Source organism: Myotis daubentonii, chromosome 6, assembly GCF_963259705.1.
Source record: "Myotis daubentonii chromosome 6, mMyoDau2.1, whole genome shotgun sequence".
In the NCBI taxonomy this organism is placed as follows: Eukaryota; Metazoa; Chordata; class Mammalia; order Chiroptera; family Vespertilionidae; genus Myotis; species Myotis daubentonii.
The window spans coordinates 70670179-70691044 of NC_081845.1; the positions used below are offsets into that span (position 1 = coordinate 70670179).

Consider the following 20866-nt stretch of genomic DNA (forward strand, 5'->3'; position numbering starts at 1 on the left):
CAAGGGTTCTATCCCAGGGCAGGGCACATACATGAATCAATCAATAAATGCATAAATTAGGGGTAAAATAAATAAATAAATCAGGGCCTATGTCAAAGCCATTATATCTTTTTTTAAAGAAAATATGTTGTTCAAATTCTATTTTGAAGACTACTGAGATTTCAAATCAGAAAGAACTCCAAGACTCAACCTCTTATGCAGATATAGGATTTGGAAGTTCCCTGAAACTCTGAAGTTGTTGGTGTTTGTCAAGTGACTAGAATATAGCATGTTATGAGCAAAGAGATTTGCGGCTTAAGATCTGAGTTCAGCATATATTTTTGAAATTCTATTAATGGTTTTTAGTCAAGCTATTGGTTCTACATCAATTAAAATATGGATGTAGGAAATCCTAGAACCACAGCAATGATGTGACTACAGACTAGACAACTAAATTATAAATTACATTAAAATTTACCCTAAGAAACCAGCAAGTACAGAAACTTAAATCTGACTTTATGCCCAATTGATTGCTCAGCAGGAAACTATTTTGCTTTGTGGGATTGAAACTTATAGTCAAAACATTCTAATTGATCTTGGTGCAATGTGAGCTACTTAAAAATTACAGGTGTAGTAAAACATCAGAACTATCTCAATCATGTTGTAAGAGAAAGTAAGAACAATGTTCTGTCTGGTCTGATTAGAATTTAGGTGAGACGAGTTAATTTGGTCCCTATGATACTGAACAATTTTTAGTGGAAAATAGGTACACAGAGACACATTTAGCAATAATAATTCAGTACAGGTTTGTTTTATATATAATCCTATTTGTTTAAAATTTTATGTGATAAAAAAATCAGTGCTTTAATAAATATAAAATGTGACACGGAAAGACAAATCTAATTTCATAAGATTCCTAAAAACAAATGGATTTTAGACTTGGTATTCCAATAGCATTAGCTTTGGTGATTTAGTGTGCAATCAATTTACACACCTCAAAATTTCATACTACACCTATTTTTTTTGCCCCTCTAAGTTTTGCTTTGTACACAACACATGTCAGTCTTGCAATTGCATGTTGATAATGTCCTAGAAATTGGAAAAAAAGTATTCTTTATTAACTGATTCAACAAATATGTATTGATTTATTACCATATGTCCTGTCTTGAGACAGGTTCTGGAGAAATAAAACATTCCAAAGATATGCCCTCAAGAAATTGAAAGCACAAGGGAGAGAAACACAAGTTAACTGAACATTAAAGTACAATGTGTGCCAGTCAGAGAAAGATAATCACATATGATCTCACCCATATGTGAAATCTAATGAACAACATAAACTGATGAACAAAAATAGATCCAGAGACATAGAAGCATTGACCAGACTGTCAAACCTCAGAGGGAAGGCAGGGTAGGGAGGATGGGTGGTAAGAAATCAACCAATGAACTTGTATGCATATGTGCATAACCCATGGACACAGACAATAGGGTATTGAAGGCCTGGGGTAGGGGGCTGAGGCGGGCTGGGAGACATCAATGGGAGAAAAAGGGAGGCATATGTAATACTTTCAACCATAAAGATTTTTAAAAAGTACAATGTTGTGAGGCTTTTCCATTTAAGATGGAAATATGTATAAGAGAGTATTTGTGGATGCATACCCCAGCTTTCGTGTTTAGTGTGACAACTCTGAGTTATGTCTCACATGATTTTTAAGAGGATCTCCAGCAGCCTGGATCCTTAGTTGCCCACAGCAACAACCTGCTCATTAAACCACTCCCTTCCCTATTTTATTTTCCTATTCCCTTGCAATAAGTGCTGGGATCACCTCTCAAATAAGCTAGTTGTTTGCAAATCATTATCTAAGATTTTTCTTTTGGAAGAACTCAAGTTACGACTATGATTGATCCAGATCTGGGCATGTGACTGGAATATTGCCATTAAGAGCTCTTCCTTAGAATTGATGCTAAGAGAAGCTTTCTCTTTTTGTCAGTTTTTAAGTTGATGCAGCCAACACCATACCATATTCCCTTCACATGGAGCTCTGTATGTAGTAGGAGAGAAATGCTTTTGAAAGAACTTGTCCTGGTAGTTCCTATAGGTCTTTCTTTAATTCTACAAACTGCCTGTTATCTTTCCCAGCTAGACTACCAGTAAATCCCGTTCCTTGTCTAAGTGTTTTTGTTTATATTGCATGTGATGAAAAAGTTAATTCTAATGCACACAGGGTGGGGAAAGAGCTAATTAAGTATGAGAGGTTGACTAAACTGAATACAACATAAGGATGATAGAAATGGAATATAAAAACAACTTGAGGGTTACAGAGGTAAAGATAGCTCTAGATGGACTGCACGTGAATGACTGTAAATATGTATTGAATACAGTACATTTTCTGGCTTATCTATCATCTGTGTGAATATAGTAAAAGATGTAAAATAATTTTAATGTTAAAATATATTTGTTTTTTAATATTCTCTTTAGAAAATATTCTTTCTCTTTCGACTTAGAGTAATATCTCAGTTTATAGGCAGGGACATCACCCTATCAAATACTTTTAATTTAATTTAAAGGGATTAATTTCCAAATGTAGCCACTTCATCTTTATGTCCCCAAGGCAAAAGGAGCAAAGTTTCTATAGATGACACTTTACAAAGGATTACAATGTGGAAAATACTCCTTGTAAAATGCAGTGGAAGGAAAAATCAGATCATTTACATGTGATATCGATTTACACTTGTGATTCTAAGCTTGATGGATGTGTACTACCAAAGGAGGCAAGCAGTTGCATTTAAATGTATCTATTACTCTAGTATATATACTTCTATTATGGTAATGGTACATTACCTAAGGTGTATAATTTCAGCACCAAATAAATGTCACTTGACAAAATAGTTTGTCTAAATTTAAAATTACAGCTTTTGACAGTTAAAAACATGTGCTCATGTAGTAGCATGTCTAGTAGGTTTAAATAGCTTTGGAAATTTATAGTGAAACATTCTTCAAAGAAAAATATATATTGTTGCCAATTAACTCTAAAATGTCAAATATACATTACTAAAAGCTAACAAAAATATTAGCTTTTATACTTATTTTCTAAAAGTTTACTTAAAATCAGTATTAAGAAATGTTAGGGCCTATTGGAAATATTAGTTCTATCTTTGGTAGTTTTCAAAATTAAATATACAAATATTTTTGTAATACTGGCTAATTTTAAAGAATATATTAACATTTGTATTATACCAGAGGCCCAGTGCACGAAGTTCAAGAACTGGTAGGGTTCCTAGCGGCTGCTGGCTGCTGGCCAGGGCCTCCCTCCCTTCCCCCAGCCGCCCCCACCCTCTGGCCCAACTCCCAGATGAACTCCTGGTCAAGGGGACAATTTGCATACTACACTTTTATTATATAGGGTTGTTTTAAAATATGAAGGAAAAATTACAAAATTTTCTCACTTATGAAGAGAAAAATCTCTTTTTTTGTTTTTCATAAAGTTTTTAAATATAGGGAAATTAAGAAGAAATAAAAGTATTCTATCTTAATGCTTTCAAAAATAATTCACTTGTAATAATAATAGTATAATTTTTTTAAAAAATATATTTTATTGATTTTTTACAGAGAGGAAGGGAGAGAGATAGAGAGTTAGAAACATCGATGAGAGAGAAACATCGATCAGCTGCCTCCTGCACATCTCCCACTGGGGATATGCCTGCAACCCAGGCACATGCCCTTGACCGGAATCGAACCTGGGAACCTTTCAGTCTGCAGGCCGACGCTCTATCCACTGAGCCAAACCGGTTTCGGCAATAGTATAATTTTGACACTATCTTGTTTGAATAAATGAAAGATATACTCTAGGTTTTCCCTATTTGCTTTCACTTCTAATTATCTCAATGGATATTACTTCTAATGTGATAGTTGTCAAGGTAGAGAGCCCTAAATGATAAAATATTTCCTAAAATGGTTATGAAAACCTAACTATTGGTAATGTACTTGGTTCTATGACATCTCTTCCAGAGAAACAAGTATAAATAGGCTTCATTGGTTAGGAATGATACAATATTAAGTGATTGATTCAGGTCCTAAGTATGAGCAGTAGGTTTAGTATCTTATTTTACATGTTTAGCGGAAGTGAATACGTGTAAAAATATCCTTTATTAACCAGTCACATACATTTACTGTTATAGCACCCAGGCAAGACACTAAGAAAAGGATCAAGAGGACATCAGTTTGAGTACAACTCATTATTTCTGTGTAAATAATTCCACTGTAGTTAATAAAACAGGGTCAGCTGAATAGTTCTGGGTAGGGATAAATAACAGGAGAACAGCATAGAATTAATATCCACTGTACTTTTAATTTTTACAGACTTTTAGCTCTCACTGAATGTATGCAAATAAGTACCTTTTACAGGAATAAATATCAGCTGCTAACACAAAGGACTATGGAAACTTTAGTTAGAGGCTAAGTCTACACTCCCCTCCGTTAAGTCCCTCAATTATAAGCTTTCTCTGCAAAGCTTTGTCTTATTTTAAATGCAATCCATGCCGACTTTATTTTCTTTCTCAATGCCTACTGCATTTCAGCAATCTCATTTCCTCAGCCCATTGACATGTGTTGCCAGTTGGTAACAAAACTTCATCTCAGAAATGTCAAACTAAATGACTAAGGTATAATCACAGAAAATAAATTTATCCTGTGAACTGTCTGAATTCCCAGGTCCTGATTGTTCTGATTCATCAGCCCTGCTGAACTAGCACTTCTCTAACTAGCTAATGCCCCTGAGCCGCAGTGCCCAAACGGACATTTCCAGGAAACATCCCAGTGTCAATATGACCTGCTCCCCAGACACAGCTAGTCATACTCAAAGTAGAAATGGTGGAATGCATGCAGCTCTCTAAATCTTTAACTTAAAAAAAAAGTAACTTGAATCAAATATTTAAAGCACAAGCTTATTATGTTATTTATAACTGTTCTATGACATCTGTAATTTATGTATAACAGCAATAGTGATTGATGAATGAAGTGTGTTGAATAATAACTTGCTCACCTAAAATTAGAAGAATCATATTAACTTGGAAATAACTCACTTTAATTTTATTTTTAATGCTGAGGATATAACTCTAGTGCATGAGTGAAATTATAAGCATGCAACTTCAAAGTTTAACTTGAAGTTTTTTATAATTGAGTAATAAAAAAGTAGGACAAATTTATAATGATGCTTGTTCTGAAGACTATCTGGTCTACCCATCAGATAGGCTCTGCAGGGTTATGATTAATATTTCATGGGGCATCTTCATTTTATATTCCTACTTTTAACCTATACTTGTCCTTATATTTAAATAGAATTTCTTTTAGATATTATGGTTCAGTTATTTAGTCTATTTCTACCTTAAGTTTAAATGTTTTTTTTAAATATCATATTTAATCTAATTACTAATATATATGGCTTTAAATATACCATCTTACTATTTGTTTTCTATTTCTTGTATCTGTTTTTGTTATTTTTACTCGTCTTTTTTTGGATTAAATAATTTTAGGTTTACATATTATTTTCTACTAAAGAGCAGCCCTAGTTTAGAAGGCTTATTACCAGCTTTCCAAAATACAGCTAGAAGAGGGTTTAGCACTTGACTGGATGGTACCTACTACGGAGCAGGACAATGGCTTGTGGAATGGTGTGATTTGAACAGATAAAGCAGGCCAAACCCATGTTCTCTCATGAAAATCTGAGTGAGGAAATATGGAGAGGATTTTCCACTGAGCAGTAGGTTCTGAAAGCTAAACAGTTGTGATGCAGAGATAGAGACCAGGGAAGCTGTGTTATATCATCTGCATGCCAATAGTATATATAATTTGAAACTCTGATGTTTGTGGATGGAAAGAGGAGGAGAAACTATATGAGAAGGTACTAGGGGAGGAAGAAGGCCATTCATGGGTAGTTGGAACACCCCCTCTTTCAGACATTGCTCAGTTCCAATACCAGTCTATGTGTATGCCAATAGTAAACACAGTGTTCTTAGAGTAATACAAATCTGAGTAGTAGTTCTTAGTAGTAATACAAATGGCACTGCAATTACTTGGTGCTTAGTTTTATCACTAAAAATGTAAAAGAGAAGAAAATCTTGTTTCTTATATTTTCTAACTAGTATGAAAAATGTTACCAAGACAAAATGAGTATAAGTATATATTTTGTTATACCTAGTTAATATATAATCATGGAAATAATTGTATAAATGGTTATCATAAATATATTAAAATGTTAATGTATTTTAATAAGTGAAATTAGGCTGATGTTTCTGACACAGTTTTGAACTAATTACAGCTGCCTCTCTTTTCAGTCTGAATATATTTTTTAATGTTCTTTGTTATTTTAAAATGTAACTGGCATGTGTTTAAATGGATGACTTATTATGTAGCTGTGAATGAAAATAATTTGTTTTCTTTGAGTCACTTGGATATGAAAAGCAATTAAATACTCTGCCTCATCTGCTAACTGCTTTGAATAAATTTGATCATTGACGCTCAATTTTACTTTAAGATTGGCCATCACAATAATGATTCATTTCATTTGCTTTTTGGATGGTTTGAATTATTTTTGTTTAAATTGAAACACTAAAATACCCTAAAACAACAGCAACATTAGCAACAACCCTATTTTCCCAGGGGATTTAGTAAAGTATTCCTCCCTTGATTCTTTCTTTTGAATGCATTAATTAGAAAAAACTAGCATAATTTTATTTATACATTATATGAAGTAGAGTTGTATTAGAAACCAGAGATGAGGTGTTTTCTCTTCTTTTTTTTTCTTAAGTTCCATTATAAGCAAATTCTCCAGACTGTTTATCACTGATCTGTTATCCACACTTTGAAATTGCTCATCCATATTCTTCACATCTCTCTTAGCAGGATTTGAAGGGGAACACTGTTAAATTAACATGAATGAGTGCTTCTCCCTTCCCTGTAAGAATTATCATGACTGTGAAGATGGGGTCAACAATTTCAGGTAAGAAAAACCAAAAAGGAAAAAAATATGTAGGTACATGTATTTAAATGTATGCAAGTTTATATTTTCAACTGACAAATTGAACATTTTTATTATTAACAATTTTCCATGTTATACTTATTTGAAGCTTTGACTTTATACATTTATATCTATGCAATTCTTAAATTTCTTGTTTAAAAAGTGTGTTTGCAGACCTGTGTTTTTTGGGCTTCTGTGTGAAATTGAAACCGAGTGTTCCTCTAAACCTTGCCAAAATAATTGAACCTACATGGATTTGACAAACAGGTTAGGTGCTACATTTTACTGAATCAATCATTATATGTGTGTAATTTAACAAATAACAATGTGAACATACATATACCCATCATTCAACTTAAGAAGTAGAACATTAATGATGCCCTGTGTTTGTTCCCAAGTACTCCTCCATCCTCCAATCCAATTGTATTGAATAGCCTGAATTTATGTTTACCACTGTTGTTCTCAATATACAGAATTAACTGTATGGATGCCTGAACAAAATTCTCTTTAGTTTTCATATTAATATAACTGAAATAATATTGTGTATAGTCTTCTGAATGAATTTATTTTGTTGAACTTGACTTTTCTACATTATCTATTAATGTATTTTTATGTGTTGTTTATTTTTAACTATTGTAGAATATCCCATTTAGATACATACCAACATTTATTTATTATACTCCTAGACATGGATTTGGGGGTTATTTACCTCTTATTTCTTAGAAATAATAATGCTAGTCAAGTTTCTAAACATTTCTCCAAATACTTAAGTACTAGTGTTACTCTAGGCTTTATACCTAGAAACAGATAAGTTGAACCATTAGGTAGACATTTCAAATTTACTATATCATGATCTTTTATTTCATTTAATTTTGAAAATGGAATATTCACAATCAGCAAAAGTAAATAAGTATTCCTATTTGCATTGTCAGATTATTCCATTAGAGCTTATCTTCTATGTGTAAAATTATATATCCTTCTGAATTTTGTCTATATTTTCATTATAACTTATAAGGTTGAGTATTTTTCCATAGATTTCAAGATATTTATTTTTCCTAGCTAGAAATGCCTATTTATGTCATCTGCCCATAAATGTTCTCCTTTGTTAATTTTAAAAAAGATTTATACGTATATTCTAATTATTAATTCTTTTGTTAGTTTTATGTACTGAAAATATCTTCTATTGATTGTGGCTTGACATGTAACCTTTTATGATGAGTTTTGAGCACTAAAACTTAATTGTAATGTCATTGAATTAATTGATTAGCTTGTATATGATTTGATTTTTTTATCTTGTTTAAAAATGTTTACCTTAGGATTTTTACATCTGTATTCATTAGAGATATTTGTCTGTTTTCTTCCCTCTTTTGTGTCTTACCCTTGCCAGGTTTTGGTATCAGGGTTCTGTTGACCTCAAAAAATGTGTTAGGAAGATTTGTTGCCTCTTCTTTAATATTTTGGAAGGGTTTGATAAGGATAGGCATGTGCCGAAACCGGTTTGGCTCAGTGGATAGAGCGTCGGCCTGTGGACTGAAAGGTCCTAGGTTCGATTCCGGTCAAGGGCATGTACCTTGGTTGCGGGCACATCCCCAGTAGGAGATGTGCAGGAGGCAGCTGATCGATGTTTCTCTCTCATCGATGTTTCTAACTCTCTATCTCTCTCCCTTCCTCTCTGTAAAAAATCAATAAAATATATATTTTTTTAAAAAAAGGATAGGCATCAATTTTTTTTTTTTTTGAGTGGTTGATAGAATTTGCTAGTGAAGCCATCTGGTCTTAGACTTTTTCTTTTGAGGAGGTTTTTGATGGTTGTTTCAATTTCCTCACTATTGATAAGTTCATTTAAGTTTTCCAATTCTTCATGATTCAGTCTAGAAATATTACATATTTCTAGTCACTTATCCATTCTTCTAAGTTATTGAATATTGTGGCATATAGTCTCTCATAGTATCCTATTATGATCCTATATATTTCTGTGATGTCTGTGGTATTACTTCTCTTTCATTTATGATTTTGTTAATATGAGTTTTTTCTCTTTTTTCCTTAGTGGTTCTAGCCAGGGTTTGTCAATTTTACTAATCTCTTCAAAGAACCTGCTCTTTATTGTATTAATTTTTGTATAGTAGTCTTTTGTTCTCTATATCATTCAATTCTGCTCTAATTCTGCTCTAATTTTTATTTCCTTTCTTATGCTGACTTTGGGCTGCTTTTTTTTTCTTTTTCTAGTTCTTTAAGATGTAATGTTAGATTGTTCATGAGATTTTCTTGTTTCTTGAGATAGGCCTGAAATGATACAAAACTTTACTCATACTACTGCTTCTGTTGCATCATCTGCCCCTGGTGATCAGTGCTCATTATAGCAACTGGTCGTTCTGCCATTCAGTTGATTTGCATATTAACCTTGTATTATATAGCAGCAGTTCTCAACCTGTGTGTTGCGACCCCTTTGGCAGTCGAACAAACTTTTCACAGGGGTCGCCTAAGACCATCCTGCATATCAGATATTTACATTACGATTCATAACAGTAGCAACATTATAGTTATGAAGTAGCAACGAAAATAATTTTATGGTTGGGTCACAACATGAGGAACTGTATTTAAAGGGCCAGAAGGTTGAGAACTACTTTTATATAGACTGTTACCCCAATAAATTTAATCAGAAGTAAAAAATGTGTACCTTAGGGGAAATATATGTTTCTTCTATTTCCTTTTTAAATGTTTAAAGTTCTTCCATTCATATTTAAATTTTGATCTATCTGGAATTTTGTGTGAATTATATTAGGTAGGAATCTGAGTTCATTTTTTTTCATTTGAATAACCAATTGTGTCTACTACATGTATTAAGTAATCCAGCCTTTTATGCCGGGGTCCAACCCCAGCGGGTCCAGGGGTCCCCAAAGGTGTAGACGGAGTCGGCGAAGAAGGAAGGACACGGAGACAGTGTTCAGTTGATCAGTAGCCTAGCCAGGATCTCTAGCCAAGTTCTGCTCTGCATCTCCAGAGAGGTTCTGGTTAGGATCTCCAGACAGGTTCTGTGTACATGTTCCCTCGCTAGGTTCTCCAGGTTCTCCAGCCAGGTTCTGTAGCCATGTTCCCTCGCTAGGTTCTCCAGCCAGGTTCTGTCCAGGTTCTCCAGCCAGGTTCAGTCACCAGGTTCTAGTCAGGTTCTCTTGCCAATTTCTGTAGTCAGGTTCAGTCCAGGATCTTTTGCCATGTTCTCTCGCTAGGTTGTGTCTCTAGGTTCTGAGGCCAGTTTCTGTCCAGGATCTTTTGCCATGTTTTCTCCAGCGAAGTTCTTCTGTCTCTAGAGAACGTTCTGTGTAGGTTCTGTGCCTAGGTTCTGTCTCCTAAGTTCTTACTTCTAAGTTCTGTCTCTTGCTGTCTTGTTACACCTATATTTATACCAGTTGATTCAATCCTATCAATCTCTATTACAAAGGTTAGGGCGTTTCTTATCTCCATTCCAGGGAGTAAAGATTATGTAGCTTAAGCATGATTGTTCGTAGTTAAAGTGATTAATTACCCGCCTGGCACTTAGTTGAGGGGTTTTATTCCCTCCCTAAATTCAGGGGAAAATCCCTACCTGGGGAAATAACCTTTCTCAGAGAGGAGACCTTGGTTAAAACAAATAGTGCCAAGAAGGTGAGCAAACATTTTAAGAACAGTATGCCATATATGCCAGGTCCTTTGAAACAGTAAGGATGGACCGGCTCCCGGCACTTTTACACACAGATTTGCCTGATTTGCAATGCTTTCTTAATCGCAGATTAAATTCACATATGTGAATATATCTATTTCTCTGCCTCTATTCTGTTTCCTTAGTTCAATTTTTCACCCATGTGCCTAGGCCATAAATCTTAATTACTTACCTTTCAAATATCTCAATACTGGTAGGGGAAGACATCTCATCTTTTCAATCTTCTTTAGGAAGCTTTAGTTTTATTTGACAATTTTTTTTCTCTTACAGTCAACTATGTTCTGCATAAGTCCCTACATCCAAACAATTAAACAAAGACCAGGTAGAATTTTAATTGGAATTCCATTGAATTTGTACATCAATTTGAGAAGAATTGGTATTTCTTTATATTGACCTTTTTAAAATATATTTAAAAAACATTTGGACAAATTCAACTGGACATTCATTGATTAGGATAAAAAAAGTCACATTTGCTATGTCATGGTTGCCCTCCAAGCAAGGACTATGTTTATCTGTCCTAATAGAGACCCAGAATCTAGAATTGTAGTCAAAATTTGTATCACAACCTGCTTAAATTTCTGGTTATCTATTATCATTTTCTGTGGCTTGGCATTGTCCAGTCTGGTGGAGTAAATAGCGACATGTTTTGAATCTCTACCCCTGAAACTCTCAAGCCTTTCAAGGGGATGCTAATCACTAAAGTCACTTAGGAATGTAAAATTGCTTTTAGTTTAAGATTTGAATGAGTATGAAGGGGCATTTCAAAATCTTCCATCTGGGCTTTCCTTTATAATATTTTATTCCAGTATGGAAATTCTGTCTATTACTAAGTATATGTGACAACACTTCAGAAACTGTGTGGGAAAGCAAAACAAAACATAGTTTTGTGACTAACCTACCAAATTTAAATAATCTTGTCTTTTCACTGGTGGAACAGAGGTATTTCAAAGATAATCATAAGTTCAGGGCCAATATCAGATAACCTCTGAAAGGTCTGCATATCTTTCTTTCATCAGCCAAGTCATACTGGCAAATGGCCTCAGATCCCTCTGAGGAGACTTCAGGACGAAACCTGTAACACATGTGACTATATTGCAAGGTTCTACTTCAAAGGCTCTTGCAATCCTGCAGTTGAGGGACTGTGTGTGACAGAGCTTAGGTCTAAAGTTGTCTAAAAGCCTAGGAATCCCTACAAAGGCAAGGTAAATCATATTTCTGTCCTGCAGACATATATATATGTAAAGTAGCACCATAACAGATTATCCATATAATTTATTTCTAGTAACCCATCATTGATTAGCCAAAGATAAACTGTGAATCAATCCAACAATCACCATTCTGTTTCTCTGATATGTATGGTTATTTGCTCATTTTTTTATTCTGATAGGCAAACAAATTCAATAAGCTTTATCTATCATTGAATCTCATTATCCTAATTCATATCAGGGAACCCAACTTCATGCATCATTCTACATTGTTATCTCCAGCCTATAAAAGATAATCACCATAGAGCTTATAAAGATACTAGTGCCTCCTCAACAATCCTGTGCTTAATGTTGGTGAGTACAGTACTCTCCTGGGTGAATGGACTTTCTTCTTAGCTGATGAAATGCTCTCCTATAATCTCTGAATATAGAAATGAAGGAGTAACTGGGCAGTTTGTATACAATTGATTCCTTCAAACATTTCCATAACAATGAGCCTATGAACTGCTACCTCTATTATATAAACAAACAAAACAAACAAACGAACAACCTCTGGCAATTCTACCCTTGTCTTCTAAGCTAAAATCAAGTCCTGTCTTTGATTAGCTAGCATATTTTCATCGATCCAGATGCTCATATTAGCATATTAAATCTTCTCTCCCAATCCATGACAACGTTAGCTCATTTAAGACTTATGTTTATTTTCTGATTGTCCTACCAGCTTTGTGGCAATGTAAGTTGGTGGTCTTTATAACTCTTTTAGGTTATTGGTTATCTGTTCCCAGTTAAGTTTTTCATCTCTCATCAGCAAAGATGGAATATAATTCCCTATGGGCTAGAACCAGTGAGAAATGTTCGGGAGTGGTCAGGGGAAATTGGCAACAGTTCATAAGTCATATTTTTTCAGTGGCATTTAGGGGAAGTCTTGTTATGCAGAGAAGCACAGATTCCTTTGACACAGGATAAGTTTTGCTTCTACTAGAAAGGGGATTTGTCTTTGGGTGGTGGGTACAAGGGGCAATATACAGCTCTTGTAACATAGAAACCTATACCTGAAACCTATATGTTCATGTTGACCAATGTCACCCCAATAAATTTAATAAAAAAGAAAAAGAAAGGGAGATTAAAGTGAATACAGATATCTAAGTTCCTTAGTCACATTTCCCCCCTGTGTACAGAGGACATAACCTCCTTAAAATTACTATACAGTCTATAGTGGTTTGCTGCTGTTGCTTAGCAAAACTCCTGAAAACTCAGTGGTTAAAAATAGCAATCATTTGTTGTTATTTGCATATCTGTGGTCTCCTATAATTTAGCTAATGTATATAGGTTAAGTTCATCTAGGTTTCTCTTGCACCTGGCTAACGCGGGAGGAGTTTTTATAAGTCTGTTATGTCAGCTAAAATGGCTCTATTCCCAGTGTCTCTCATCCTTACTAGATTAGCATATTGTTCTCATGGAGTGGCAGAGGTTCAAGAGAATAAGCAAAAACATGAAAACCTTCTTAAGCCCTAGGCTCTGAAATAGCCCCTTCCTCCTTTACTTATAGATCACTGTCCAAAAACAGAATCATCACCAAGCCTGAAAGTGTGGGGCTCTGGCCAGGAAAAAGAGTGGTAAAGAATTAATATTTTTAAAAAATGCCATCAACTGAGCAGAAGATGTCATTATTAACTGGATAATGGGCTCACAGAAATTATGCAGACTGAAGTAGGGGGCATTAACTGCCTGGCATTTTCAATTTGCCCTGCATGGGACCCAAGTGATAGCTCTGAGTTGGAGACTGGCATGAAATAAATAATAGAACCAAAATGACCTAAAAAATATAAATGAAGACTTTTCATTTGAATTTATTACATGGCTTCTGAAGACTACTTTCCCAAGTTTCAGCTTGAGATCTCAAATTGCTACAGAACGAAGCCAGCCCCAATGCCCTCTACTTAAAAGAGAACCCATGTGATGTATTCATGAACACAAGAACAATGAATTCATTTACAGAGAGCTGAATTGATTATAGGGTTGATATTCACCCTTCAATCTTGCTGATGGCTGCAAAGTATGTCTCAAACTGAGAAAATCCTAAAAAGCTTGATGGAAAATAACCAACTATCAATGGTGATTACCCTGACGGCTCCACATGCAGATTGCTGAAGAGTTTTTATGAATATTAATCTTCAAGTCCAACTCATGTTAGGAAAAACCGCTGCCAATACAATGTATTGACTGAACCATGAGTGAAATACAAACTTGATGTAACATGAAACAGATGTTGGAGGCCTCTGGATATGAGTTTTGACCTTCTGATTAGTGTTGCACTGCACAGTGCTGGCACCTTGTTCCAGAGGCACCCCCAGAGGTCAGAAAAGTAAGCAAGGAATGGAGGTGCCCAGCATCGGTTCAGAGACAGTTTTTGAGGATGATGGTGCAGTAAACAGGAGATATTTGGAAACCAAAGGTAATTTACATCTGATCTCGCCTCCAACTGCCCTCTCCTGCCGGCCTGATCTCACCCCCAACTACCCTCCCCTGTAGGTCTGATCTCGCCCCCAACTACCTCTGACTGGGCCCCACCACCATGGCTTTGTCCGGAAGGAAGTCGGACATCTGGAAGATGGCCCGGTTGAACTGGTCTAATTAGCATATTACCCTTTTATTAGTATAGATAATAATAAAAGCGTAATATGCTAATAGGACCGGATGAACTTCCTGACGAAGCCGGGGCTGCGAGGCAAGCCCGGGTCCTGGGTGCCTGCGGCAGCCAGAAGGAAACCTAGGTTTTAGGTGCCTTCTGGCAGCTGGAGGGAAGCCTGGTTCCCGGGTGCCAGAGGGATGCTGGTGCCAGCAGCCAAGGGAAGGAAGGCCTACTCTTGCACAGATTTCATGCATCAGGCCTCCAGGATAGGATAAACAGAAAACTATATGTAATTTACTATAAATAAACTTGCTATAAATAAATTTGCTATAAATAAATATATATGAATATATAATCCTTAAATGTTTACTGAAATATGTGATGAATGGAAAAAAGGATTAGAATAATATATGCAGCATATTATCTAGAAAACTACTTTTGAAGAAACTTCCAAATTATCTTCTAAAGTGACTGTATCATTTTGCATTTCCATCAGAAGTGAATGAGAGTTCCTATTGTGTTTTATGTTCTCATGAGCATTAGGTATTGTCAGTGCTATGGAAATTTAGCTATTCCAAGAGTTGTATATTGGTATCTCATTGTTGTTTTAATTGCACTTCCCCAATAACATATGGTGTGGAGCACCTTTTTATATGCTTGTTTTACATCACTATGACTTCTTTGTTTAGGTGTCTGTCTGTTCATGCCCATTTTTAATTAGGTTGTTTGTTTCATTATTGTTGAGTTTTAAGACTTCTTTGTATATTATGCATAATAGTCTTTTATTAGATATGTCTTTTGCAAATATTTTCTTCTAGTCCATGGTTTGCCTTATCATTGTTTTGCTATTGTCACAGCACAGAAAAATTCTTTTTCTTCACATACATATTCAGCTGTTCCAGTACAATTTTGAATAGACCATCTTTTTTCTATTAAATTGCCTTTGCCCCTTTGTCTAAGTTCAGTTGACAATATTCATATGGGTCTACTTCTGGGTTCTCCATTGTGTTCCATTGATCTATTTATCTGTTCTTTTAATAATAACACATTGTCATGATTACTATAGCTTTGTGGTAAGTCTTGAAGTGAGGCAGTGCCAGTCTTCCAATTTGTTCTTATAAATATCATGTTCCCTTCGACATTGTATTCAGTATTCAGGGTCTTTTTCCTCTACACATAAACTTTGAGATCATTTTGGCAATATCTAAAAAATAACTCCCTGGGATTTTGATTATGATTTCATTGAATCTAGAGATCAATTGATATCTTGACAATATACAGTCTTTCTGTAAATGAACATGAAATGTCTCTAGTTTTGTGGTATTTTTTATGTTTGTTGGTTTTTTTTTTAAATTGTTTTTAATCCTCACCCAAGGATATTTTTTCCATTGAGAGAAAGTAGAAGGAGGGACAGGAAGAGAGAAACACAGATGTGAGAGGGACACATTAGTTGGTTGCCTTCTGCAATCACCCCAGCTGGGGCCTGGAAAGGAACCCACAACTCAGGTATGTGCCCTTGACCAGGAATCAAACCCACAACACTTTGGTGCACAGGCCAGCACTCTAACCACCTAGCATCACTGGCCAAGGTTATTTAGTTGTTGCTTTTATTTGTTTTGTTTATCAGAGTTTTGTAGTTTTTTTTTAAAAAAAAACAACAATGTAGTTTTCTTTATTTCAGGGAGGAAGGGAAAAGCAGAAATAGAAACATCAATGGTGAGAATCATTGATTGGCTGCCTCCTGCCATCCCCCACTGGGGATTGAGCCCCCAACCTGAGATGTGCTCTGACCTGGAATCCAACCATGACCTTCTGGTTCAGAGGTTGACACTCAACCATTGAGCCATACCAGCCAGGCTATCATTTCTTTATATGAGTTGTGTGCAGAGAATATTAGATTTATAGCTAATTATTTAATTTTTAAGCTGGTAATGATATTTAATAAAATATTAAAACATACTTTGAAGAATGCATACCATCCTAAGATAATGATATTCTTTTTGTGAAGAATATTAGAGGTTAATTAACATGGGTATAGAAAAATGGGCTTTAAATATGTTCATTATGTATATTTTCCTTAAAAATTATTTAGCAGCTTGGAAAAATATTAAAATGAATTAAATATGGATGATGGGTACATGGGCATTTATTATTTAATTATCTAAAAATGACTGTTTAAATTGCTATGATAAAAAAGCTGTTTTCAGTGCAATAAAATGTTTAAAAGGTAAAAAATAACTATGAACAGCTGAAAAACTACTAATTACATTTTTATATAGCTTTTGTTTTACAGAATTGTGTTTTTTGATTAAACATATTTTGGTAATTTTAGAATTGACTTACCCATTAGAAATCTTTGAAATATTCTAAAAACTCGACACCAATAGTATACTTATTACAAATTAAACTATAGACACCCAATGAAAACATTAAAATAATAATTTTTACATAATATACTTCATGATTATATATATGTTTTTAATCTGCTTCATTCACTCTTTTGGTTTTTGAAACTAAAGCCTGAAACAATTAATAATTCATTCTAATGATGTCACTTAAAAATGAATTCCTTGATATATGGCAGTGTCTGGATAACAGCCTCAGTTTGTTTTCAAAATTATTGCGAAGCTGGGCACTGGAATTGACATTTTCTGACTCTTGATAACATATGTTATCCAATAGAACTAATGTCATTTTAAGCCATAACAATCAGTTCACTTAGGTCAGTGACAATAATATTGATCTACTAAAAATTTATATGTAAATAGAGAATTCACCAGAACAATTACAGTAACATTGGCCGGTCCATTCAAAGAATATAGAAGAAAAAAATGTTTTAAATGTTTGCCTGATATTATTATAACCAAACCATTACCAACAAAAATATTGTAACCAGTCAGTATTTGACATTTATGAATTTATCAGTTCATTAGTTACAAAGTTGAAAATCATTATTTAATGTGCACTTAAGTAGAAAATCATTAGCCAAAGTGCTTTTTAAAATAAGTTGTTTGCTTAGAAACCAGTTATTAATGCAAATGAACTCTATTCCACTGAACATAACAGCATTATTTCAGATAAAATCCACATCCATATGCAGTGAAATTATAATAGTTTCACACAAAGACTATTTTAAAGATAGTCATTCTCTGGAATAAATATTTTGGGTAAAAAATAGTTTACTTTTCTTTGTTGCTTGAGGTACACAGAATATATTGTGCATCTTAAAGTACAGCATCTTTTTTTTTATATATATATATATATTATTGATTTTTTACAGAGAGGAAGGGAGAGAGATAGAGAGTTAGAAACATCGATGAGAGAGAAACATCGATCAGCTGCCTCCTGCACACCTCCTACTGGGGATATGCCCGCAACCTAGGTACATGCCCTTGACCGGAATCGAACCTGGGACCTTTCAGTCCACAGGCCGACGCTCTATCCACTGAGCCAAACCGGTTTCGGCTAAAGTACAGCATCTTAAAGATGCTGGATAAATTGAAACAAATAAAATAAACCATATATCTGAACATATGCAATATTCTCTTAGATTAATATTAAATTTAATATCTTATGTGCAAATATTTAAAAGACTATAATTATTTTGCATTATATATAGCATACTTAAATATAACTGTTTTGTTAAAAATGAAAACTTATAGAACAGATACATTTTATATCATATTTTATAACTGATTAAAATTAAAATATATTATCTAAAGGATATATTTAGCTTCTTTATAAAATTTTTATACAAGAATCTTTATGTTGCAGATATAATAGACTGTTCATATTCTTTTTCTATTTTTTATTAAATTTATTGGGTGACATTGGTTAATAAGATCATATAGGTTTCAAGTGTACACTTCTATGATACATGATGTATATATTGCATTGTGTGCCCACCACCCAAAGTCAAATCGTGACTTGATTTTGTTCATGTGCTAATGATTTTTTTTCTTCTGTAACTTGTTCAACTTTATTTTCCCCAGGAATAGGATTTAAATTTATGTCTTGTGGTTCCAATGCTAAAAAGGCTTTTTTTATACATGAAAATTGTACCAGACATTTCCCAGAAAGCTCTCAATCACCTTATTCCAATGGAGTTGAATTCTTTCTGTTAATTTTATTTTATTATTATATTTTAATCTTTATTGTTGAGAGTATTAAAGATGTCCCCCCTTTTTCCCTCTTGCCCCCCAGCCATCCAGTTCTCACCCCACCCCAGGCCTTTACCACTGTCTTACCTGTGTTCATGGGCAATGGGTATATGCATATAAGTTCTTAAGTTAACCCCCTCCCCCCTTTCCCCCTTTCCCTCTGAGATTCCTCAATCTATCTCATGTTTTCCTACCTCTGGTTCTATTTTATTCATCAGTTTTTTCTGTTCATTATATTTCACATATAAGTGAGAAAATATTATTAATTATAAAGTACTGTGGCTTAGAATTGGGGTTATGGAATCACAAGAATTTTATTTAAATTGCTTTAAATATATCCTGAATTCTATCAAATTTTTAATTGCTATAATGGGCAAAGAATTTCTAATATAAAGTTTCATCACTGAGAGTTTACAGTTTAATTTTTGTCACTTGACTGTATGGTTTTATAAAATGATCTATTGAAAAAATCATCTATCGAATACTAATATTACAAATAAATATTTAAATAAAAACCTCAATACAATGTACAGATGATATGTTGTATAATTGTGCATCTGAAATATATAATTTTGCTAACCAGTGTCACCCCAATAAATTAATAAAAAGAAAATGAATTGAAAAAATATTTACTATATCTTAGAACTTGTAATATTATTTAATCAACATAGTGGTTGTATTTTAAAATAACTCAGCTTTCCAGAAGCATAGAAACAATTTTTTTTTCTTTTAAATTCCTTTTATATCTGAGACAAGGTGAAAAGAAGATAATAGAATAATGTAAAGGATAATATAAAGCAGGGGCTCACTTTGGGGCTGTAAGCTTCTGTGATTAGCTTACATTTTTTTCATCTCCTTTCATTAAGGCGATATTACTTTATGAAAATCAGAGTTACTCTTTTTTTTCTGTACTTCATTTTAGTGTATTGAATTTTCTTCAGCAGTCACCTGTTAAAATGCTTTTTACTGATTGGAAAATATCTTTAAAACCTATCTGGAAAAATGTAAGTCACTATCAAATTTTTAAAAATTTAAACAAAAATGTTCATACCTTGACAACCTACTTTAGTTTAATTCCACTAAAACTTTTGAAATAAAAGCTTTGAATTTAAATTAGAAATTTTCATTTTATCAAAAATATATTACATATTTGATGGTCTTAATTGTTCCTTTGAAACAGGATATTTAAATTATGAATATCTTTGTTTTAAGAGTTGTTAAAATATGGTTTCTCCAATAAGAAGAAATATTTTAGAGACTTTTAACATACAATGCAATAATTATTATAAAATCAGAGGCTCCGTTCATGAATTCGTGCACCGTTGGGGTCCCTTGGGGTAGCCTGTGGGGATTGGGCTGAAGCCCACAGTCCAAATGCCGCCTGTAGCTTCTACCTGCCGCTCCTGCTCATCCTGGCCCCATTGCACCTGATGCAAGCTCGCGCCCAATCAGTCTCTCTCAGGAGAGGCTCATGCTGCTGCAGCGGTGCTCACCAGCCACAAGCTCTGCTTCCGGTGCCCTCCCAAAGGGTGTGGCCTGCGGGATCAGGCCAAAACTGGCTCTCCAATATCCCTCGAGGGGTCCCAGATTGCTAGAGGGTGAAGGCCAGGCCAAGGGACCCTACCAGTGCACCAACGGGACTGAGGAGGGACCTTGGGAGGACTCCAGGGTGTGTCCAGCCTTGTCTTGCCCAGTTCCAATCAGGGCCGGCCAGCAGAAGAGGGGCACAGGAGGTTGGCCAGCTGGACCGTGGGAAGGCTCCAGGGTGTGTTTGGCCCATATGGCTCAGTCCCCATCAGCCAGACCCCAGCAGCAAACTAACCTACCAGTCGGAGCATCTGCCCTCTGGTGGTCACTGCACGTCTTAGCGACTGATTGACCAGTTGACTATCTGCACCTTGGTGGTCAGTGAAAGTCATAGTGAGCAATTGAGTGGCCTTAGCATATCATTAACATATTGCACTTTGATTGGCTGAATAGTCGACCTGTCACCAGACACTTAGCATATTAGGCTTTTATTATATAGGATAACTGGGTCCATAAGATGTTAATAAAAATCAAGGTTCACTTTTATTTTTTCCCTTAGCCTAGCTAGATGTGGTCTGCTACTGATTTGATAATGAAGCCTCTTAGAAACATTTTTGTTTAAATATAGAAAACAAAATTTGGCAAAAGGCAAA

At 34.6% G+C, this 20866-nt stretch overlaps 1 protein-coding gene across 1 annotated transcript in view; it reads left to right on the forward strand.

The window, feature by feature from the left end:
* The window catches only part of EYS (eyes shut homolog), a 1266634-nt gene that overhangs the window by 404466 nt on the left and 841302 nt on the right, over window positions 1-20866 (forward strand). Inside the window, 2 exon segments of the mRNA XM_059702239.1 lie at window positions 6878-6974; window positions 7155-7259. Coding sequence (XP_059558222.1) covers window positions 6878-6974; window positions 7155-7259 — 202 coding nt within the window.